General features: G+C 39.3%; 1 protein-coding gene across 1 annotated transcript; it reads right to left on the bottom strand.

Annotated features, from left to right (window-relative positions):
- Positions 1 to 424: 424 nt before the first annotated feature.
- Positions 425 to 3,875, bottom strand: sostdc1a (sclerostin domain containing 1a). Its single transcript, XM_088998849.1, has 2 exons — positions 3,659 to 3,875; positions 425 to 1,485 (listed from the first exon to the last, which is right to left on the bottom strand). Exons 1-2 carry the CDS (start codon positions 3,858 to 3,860, stop codon positions 1,025 to 1,027), a joined length of 663 nt encoding a protein of 220 aa, XP_088854975.1. The 5' UTR covers positions 3,861 to 3,875; the 3' UTR covers positions 425 to 1,024.
- Positions 3,876 to 8,330: the final 4,455 nt, after the last annotated feature.

Raw genomic sequence — 8,330 nt, 5'->3', positions numbered from 1 at the left:
GTCACGGACTTTCAAAATAATATTCTTTCGACTGTCCATATAAATGCAAAAATATAAGCGTGGTGTTGCTGCACTATATTTATGTATCTCAACCATGTGTTTGGTTGGTTCAAGTAAGTACTGATCCAATAAAATGAAACGAATATTTGCTGTGAAATAATAGAATGTCCCTTTAACTAAGACCATAACTATCTCTAGTCCTTCAATTTAAAGCAATTCTTCTGGTTGAGTCAATTCAAAAATTCAGTTTGTAAACATAAAAATGTATCATGATGACTCTACCCATGAAGCGGTTGGAGATGTTCTCGCAAGATTGTGGGTTTGTCAGATGAATTGAATCACGCACATCTCGCGATATGACAGAACCCAATTTATTGTCCGCAAAACTTGATTTTACCGTAGACATTCGTGTTTGAAAAATTATATAGACCTGTAGTCCACCTAGAGGATAGTCATTTTATTATTTTACTTGGAACATGAGTCCAAACAGTAAAAATAAAATGAATTAGATTGATAATTATTATGAATTCATGTCTTAATCCTGGAATGTGATACACAATTAAACTCTTTTGAGATGAGATAACAACGGTTTCTTACCGTTTTTATTATCATCAATAATGGCAAAGATAGACAACACACAAATAAATCATTTTAATTTCTGAATCGGCACTGTATTAGGCACAGCTGAAATCTTTCTAGATAGAGGCTAAACCTTTGCAAGTGAGTCCACCATTAACGATGATAGAGGATCAATCGTATTTAATTTTTATATTTAGAATGCGTTACCTTTCTGTTTGTAGTGTCATAGCTCTTGATTTGCATCGATATAAAACTATTGACATTATTTTCTACACATTAGAGTCACATATAATATATTACATAATTGTCTTTATACATGTTTTAAGCAGAAAAACACAAAAAAACCTCCTCCTGCGCCCCCAAAAATGGGACAGGTTTAAGAATTTGACAGACTGTATATGTACAATGAAATAGTCTTCAGGCAAGGCTTCAAAGCTTACAGTCCTCACGGTGCAGTCTGGTGCCAGTTTTGGCTCATACGCTTCTTTCCCAGCGACTTCCTGATCTTGGATTTATGTGGGAGCTGCGTCTGTGGGGGAATCAGAACCCCAAACTTGTGTCCTGAATCCGACTCGTTGTTTTGCCTTGAGAACCTCTTGCACTTACAGGAGGTGACCACAGTGATTTTATATGTTCTGGTGCTGCCGTCCTGGCATTGTAGCCTGATGCGCTGAGTGCGGGTTTTGTCATTGACACAACGCCAGTCCGAGTTCCTGCTGCCAGCAGTACTATGTCGAGTCCAGAATTTTTTGGACTGGTGGTTTCCACCGATCCAGTTGTGAAGCGTTTGAGCCGGAAGACACTCTCCCGCGCACACCAGCTCCTTAATGGGATGGATACTGGTGCAGTGGCCATCTGAGATGTACTTGGTAGACCTCAGCTCTCTGCAACCCATCTGGCTTCGATCTGGGGGAACAAACCCAAAACGCCGGTCAATAAATAGACACAAAATGAAAATTCACCATGATGTCATACGTTCCTATGGATGGCAGATTCCGATGCGTTCTTTGATGATACTGCTCGTAAACAAATCATTGCATGTCATTTAGATTGGATAGGATTAGGCTTTATGAGTCTCAGAGTGGAGAAATGTGCATTTCACAGCAGCAAAATGATGAAAGAAAAGGAAGAAGACCAACGCCTAATGGTTAAAAAAAACAAGAGAAAACAAGAGAAATATTGTTTGCTTTGTGGAACAGACTGTACAAGATTATGAGTGTTTTGAAAGCTGAATCCAAATTCAACAAAATGACTTCTCACAAAATGACTTCTCACTCACAACAAAATGACTAAATCAGTGGTGGTAATGGCAAGCCATCATTGTGGTTTCTCTACCCTGAATTGCTCAATCCGATATGGTGTTGTTAATAAATGTGGTTAAAAAAATGTAATAAAACATTTGTTACAATTTACTGCTGAGATTCCAAAAATGTCTGATCATCTGTTAAACCAAAGTCAGACTCAATTGCAATTCAAATAATGACAAACATGACTCAACTCCAAAGTCATTTTTCAGAACATCCCTTTACAGTTTTCCCCCGTTTGAGAATGTCAATGATGAATGCACGGGAGGTCCAAGCTCCTCAAACACAACCACGAGAACCCCGCCCAAAAAGTTTGGCTCTGAATACAAATGGCAAGTAAATAAGAGAATGTTTTGTTGTTTTTCCCTTTTTTTTCAATTTTGCTGCCGGCTGCAAATTGTCCCCTGCTGTAACCGAAACCGGCTTGCATTCAAAATAGCACACGCCTCCTTGACAATGGCTGCCTTTCCATGACAGAGTTTGATGAATTGAGAATGACTTCACCGCAGGAGATGTCATCACAGAGTCGATGACATCAAATGCGATGATTCATTGTTCAAACTAGTGAGAGGGTTCATGGTCCGTTTTATACAATACAATACATATTGATTTATATTTCATTTGCTATCATAAACACGTATACTGCTTAGCTACTACTACTACTATTAATAATAATAAACGTGTTTTCCTCTTACTACCAGAAAAATACGACGACTGAAACAATAAAGTAACAATAAAATGATAAAATGCTAGTCTGAGCTGTGTGGACCATTAATTGATCATGGCGGCCTCTTGTGGTTTTTGGTGCCCTAAGCAGGTGCGAAGTTCGCTTATTCTGTACCTTGGAAGGACTTGCTAAAAACTCATAATAAAAAAAAAATACATCACCCACATCCTCGCTGATAACAAACAAAGTCGCCGTATATGCCGTATGCAGTGGATAATTGTACATCCAAAGCCGTTATTTTTCAGGGAAGGACAAAAAAAACCCGTCTGTTGATCTTTTAACATTACACTGCCAAAGACAGGAACATTTCATATTTGTCAATAAATTGCAAATAAATAAATGAATCCATCCATACGTCCATTTTCTGATCCACTTCACGAGGGATGTGGGGGCCTAACCCAGCAGCTGGAGGACACCCTGAACCGCTTGCCAGCCAATCTCAGGGCAAACATAGCCGAACAACCACCCAGACTCACACCGAGGGACAATTTGGAGTGTTCAATCAGCCATGTTTTTTGGAATGTGGGAGAAACCCCACGTGGGTCCGCACTTAAAAAAAGGGTACATAACCAAAATATTAGTCATTAAATAAAAAAATAACAAATACGCATATTAACCCAAAATTTCTCCACTACGAGACTAATAAAGGCAAATCCAATCCAATTAATTAAAAAAAAACGGATTAATCACATTACATAATTTGTCAAGTGATATCTATGGAACACAAAATAACAAACATCCAAATTATAACAAATTTACAAATACCTTTCACGTTTTATATTCAGTTAAATTAGCATTCAGTGAAATGACATTTGTTTCGTGAATAAATAACTAAAACAATATGAATGAAACATTTAAACAATAACTTTTAATGTAGGCATGACTCCCCCACGCCCCATTTTTATTTTGTATTTTTTTACTTCATCTACAAACCATCAACACGTAATCCCCTGTACTTTTTTTGCCGTACTTGACTTCATTTACTTCAGTATATTCCAGATCCACTTATGGCGTATTAGGAGTCAGGTTCTCATTTATCTCATCTTACCGCTTCGGTCCAGCCCTGACGCCCTCCCACCGACTCGAGCCCGGTTCAAGGACACGTTTCCTTCCTTCACGTCCTCCTGCGGCGGCCCAACGTCGGGGGAGAGGCCTACCGCATGCTCGGTGGCGTCGTTGTTGAGGGCCTGGTTGCTCCTCAGGAGGATGCAAAGTAAAAGCAGTGAGTGTGAGAAGGACTCTTGGTGCATGATGGAAGAGGAAGAGGCGGAGGGAGTTAGTGATGAAGAGAAAGATGGTGCAGATGGTTTTATATGGAGGAGGGGTTTTAAGGTGCTTCTGTTTGGGTGGGTCATGAGATTGGAGAACACCCACTTCTTGCATTTGATTTAAAAAAATACAATATAATACAATACATATTGATTTATATAGACTGAGGATATGAATACCCATTCCTTACTCCTAATCATAAAATATGATTTCAATGTAGTTTTATTTATTTGTTTATTTATGTCAAGGATTAGATTTTAACTGTATGCTGCAGCACCTCTCTTTTTTTTCTTTAAAGGACAACCGACACCATTTTTTGTTTCCTAACTGACATCAGAAAAACGTTATATAGCATCTAAAATACCAAAAACATGCAGGCTGATATTACTAGTCAAATGCAAAACACCAATAAAAATGACTTAAAGTGCGCTAACACTGCAACAAATTGAGCTGCGAATTGTGGATTTTCAGAAAGACCCGCCCCCAGTTCGTGACGTCACGCCAAGACGTTTTGCCTTGCTCGAGAATCAAAACAATGGCTTCAGATTCGGAGAAGATGCTTTCTTGTTACTCATTCAGTTATGAGTATGATTCAAATAGTTCTGAAGAGGAAAGCATAAATGTTTGCAATCGATTAAAGGAGTGCTCCCATATCAATTTGAGCCGTCAATGACAGCAATGTAGCACCCAGAAAATGCTGAAGATGTCGCACAAGCTCCGTTGGAAATGGGCTGATTTGTCTGCTGGGAATTTGTGTCAGCGAATATCAAGTAGTAGTCTTGGTGTAACACACAACGATTCACCATCGCGTTATTTATGTGTTTTCCTTCTAATGTCGCCATCAACACGGATCAGCACGAAGTTTTCAGACCAAACAAAGTACCGCAAAATGCATTGTGTGTCGCTTTCTCGGTCAGGGGCGTTCCAAACGTGACGTCACGTGGGGACCGTCATCAACTCGAAAACAAGACTTCCTGAATATTCAGCGCGATTCTTAAAACGTAAAATATAGCTATATGCCACCGGTGGAATCTTTGTAAAATACGCTCAGTAGAAGTCATTTGAAGTGATTTGACAAATTATGGACAAGTTGTAAGAAGGTGTCGGTTGTCCTTTAAGTTTGTGTGGTTAGGAGCGCCTTGACATTGTGACGTCATTTTGCATTCTACTGTAATTTGCCGTGCAATTCAAAATGGCCGCCCACTGAGTTGGAGACAAACAGGTGTTTTTTCCTGCTTGATTAATGTTCCACAAATACAATATTAATCCAAAGAACATAATACAGCAAATGCCTTTTTTTACTTCACTTCCCCTTTAAAAATTGATAACCTGAATTATGGGTCACATGTCTGTCTGTCTGTCTGTCTGTCTGTCTGTCTGTCTGTCTGTCTGTCTGTCTGTCTGTCTGTGTCTGTCTGTCTGTCTGTCTGTCTGTCTGTCTGTCTGTCTGTCTGTCTGTCTGTCTGTCTGTCTGTCTGTCTCTCTTTCTCTCTTTCTCTCTCCTTCTCACTCACAAAAGGCACAGGTAGGTTATCATGTTCACAGTCAACAGTCAATGGAACTGAGCCATAAGGGGAAGGAGGAGGCGCAGGGGTGCTTCAAAAATGCAAATCGTCCAATGTTCATTCATTCATTCATTCATTCATTCATTCATTCATTCATTCATTCCATCCGTCCATGTATCTATTTCTATATTTATCTTCTTTCTCTTGATCGACCTCCCAATTCCTCCATTCGAGTGTGTTCCTTTATTGAAATCTTTGTTTATTGATTTATTTAATGTCGCTACGGCGACACCTGTTGTTCAAATTTCTTCCGTGACTTTTTTTTTTCTTGTAGTTGCAATGTCAGTTTCTCCACACGAGATGGCCACATTGCGCCTCACAAGAAGATTTCCTTGGTCAAAGGGAAACGGAGTTCAAGTTGATTTCCAAAGAGAACGGAAACATTTGAGTCCATTTTCCGTATGTGTTAGCTAGAAACTCTTAGCTTTAACCCAAATAAAGTGTACTTATTGTAAAATGTTTGATTGAAACACAAAAGACTGAAGTAGGAAGACCAACAACCTCTTCCCCTTAATCATCAACAACAACAACAAAGGAATATAAAAACATACCACAAAAACTTTATACTTGATGTAGGAGAACTTTGATCTCATGTTTTGAACTATAAAGTGTAGTCCTTAGAAATGGCTGAAAGGTATACCCGGTACCTTTGCTTATAAAGTCTATACTTGTTTTTCATAATGGTGACATCCTAGAATGTGTTTGCCTCTTGTTAGCCACACATGTGACTTATGTTTTCAAATGATAAATAGCCGCGTTGAAGAACGCAACCTAGAAATATATCAAAAGTTTCCCAACCCCAAACACCAGCAGAATTGATATTTATATTCATCCACAATTTCTTATTTTTGCTGCCCAATCTGGCACAGAGTGTTCCCACCCAAACATTTCTCCCATCCCAGAGAGCCCCTATGGGCCAATTGAACCAGATTTCTCTACTCCCAGTGCTGTCACTGCTCCATCTGCACCCCATTCAGTGTTGTATACTTGAAACAGAACATTTTATATCATATTTAGGACTGTTTATAAAGACAATCTACCACATTGGCATACATTTAATGTCGCCTAAGCATATAATGATGCGCTACTCAATTATTTTCTTTTATACCTGCATAGGAATAAGAAAATATGTTGTGCCCCCTAACTGTCTGCTGCAACCAAAATTGTGTACATAAATCTTATATGGAACATCCCTGCATTACATTCTATCCTTAAAAAAATAAAAATAAGTTAAAAAAAGGATACTTTACAACACAGAATACTTATGCCCGGTGCTCCCACTCGTGCTGTATTCCTGGAATTTACCATATTCAATACGTATATGTAATGTTCTAAACCAGGGGTGGGCAAACTTTTTGACTCGCGGGCCGCACTGGGTTCTAAAATTTGACAGAGGGGCCGGGCCAGGAGCATTTGGAGGGAGTGTTTGGGCCGGAAATACTAAACCTACAGCATTAAAGGACAACCGACGCCTCCCGACAAGTTATGTCCATAATTTATAAAATCACTTCAAATGACTTTGACTGAGCGTATTTTACAAAGATTCCACAGCATATAGCTATAGTTTACGTTCTAAGACTTGTGCTGTATATTCACTAAGTCTTGTTTTCGAGTTGATGACGATCCCCATGTGACGTCACGTTTGGACCGCCCCTGACCGAGAAAGCGACACACAATGCATTTTGGGTACTTTGTTTGGTCTGAAAACTTCGTGTTGATGGCGAAATTAGAAGGAAAACACATAAATAACGCCATGGTGAATCGTTGTGTGTTGCACCAAGACAACTATTTGATATTCGCTGACACAAATTCCCAGCTGACAAATCAGCCCATTTCCAACGGAGCTTGGGCGCAATCTTCTGCATTTTCTGGGTGCTACATTGCTGTCATTGGCGGCTCGAATTGATATGGGAGGACTCCTTGAATCATTTGCAAACATTTATGCTTTCCTCTTCAGAACTATTTGAATCATATTCATAAGTGGATGAGTAACAAGAAAACATCTTCTCCGAATCTGAAGCCATTGTTTTGATTCTCGAGCAAGGCAAGACGTCATGGCGTGACGTCACGAACAAAGGCGTGGGACCTTCTGAAACTGGCCATTTCCGGATTCATTTTGAAGTCATTTTTATTGGTGTTTTTCATTTAACTAAAAATATCAGCCTGCCTGTTTTGGGTATTATAGATGCTAAAAAACGTTTTTATAATGTCGGTGGGAAACACAAAAAAATGGTGCCGGTTGTCCTTTAAATGTAGTGTGTACAAACCTCAGCACAGTAAGAACCCAATTTATTAACTGTCTTTCAAATGTGAAAAATATCCCTGATCAGTTAATAAATTTGTCTCAAGGAATATGGCGTTGACATACTATTTCGCAGATACTTGGAGGAGGAAATGGAAATAGATTAAAATAACATATGCACTGTGATTCATCAAGATTGCGTCTGTTTTTAATAGGTTTTCATTGAAGGGGCAAAGTTAAAGAAATCAACATTTATTGAAAAATGGAATCACTTTCAACATTCAAAACATATTATTCCACAACGAAATATTCAAGCTCAATAATACCCACTTGTGTTAAATTCCGCCAAATCATAGATGGTTTGTCCTGACCGCGCGCTCAACAAACTCCTCACTGACGCCCTCGCCTTCACGCGCAAACAATTCACGTGTACCGTCGCCGAGCACACAGACATAGGCAACCTGCAGTGAAATTTGCATACTCGGCACGGCAGCCAATCAGAAGCATGCTGCTTTCTTCCGGACTTTCGCAAGCGTTATAAAGTCGTGCAATTGCTTATCGTTTTCCAAAATAGATGCACAGAACCTCAGCCCAGAAGAAAGATTCAATAGAAGCTAACAACATATGTGACGCTACAAAACGTA

Source organism: Hippocampus bargibanti, linkage group LG06 (genome assembly GCF_051943395.1).
Source record: "Hippocampus bargibanti isolate YZ-2025 linkage group LG06, ASM5194339v1, whole genome shotgun sequence".
Lineage (NCBI taxonomy): Eukaryota > Metazoa > Chordata > Actinopteri > Syngnathiformes > Syngnathidae > Hippocampus > Hippocampus bargibanti.
Note: the sequence above shows the minus strand (reverse complement) of the source record. Positions and strands in the feature narration are given on the sequence as shown.

Coding starts and splice junctions, on each gene's coding strand:
- sostdc1a (XM_088998849.1), bottom strand. CDS start 3,860: ATGCACCAAGAGTCCTTCTCACACTCACTGCTTTTACTTTGCATCCTC. Junction 1,486..3,658: donor GTCAGGGCTGGACCGAAGCG/GTAAGATGAGAT, acceptor TTGTTCCCCCAG/ATCGAAGCCAGATGGGTTGC.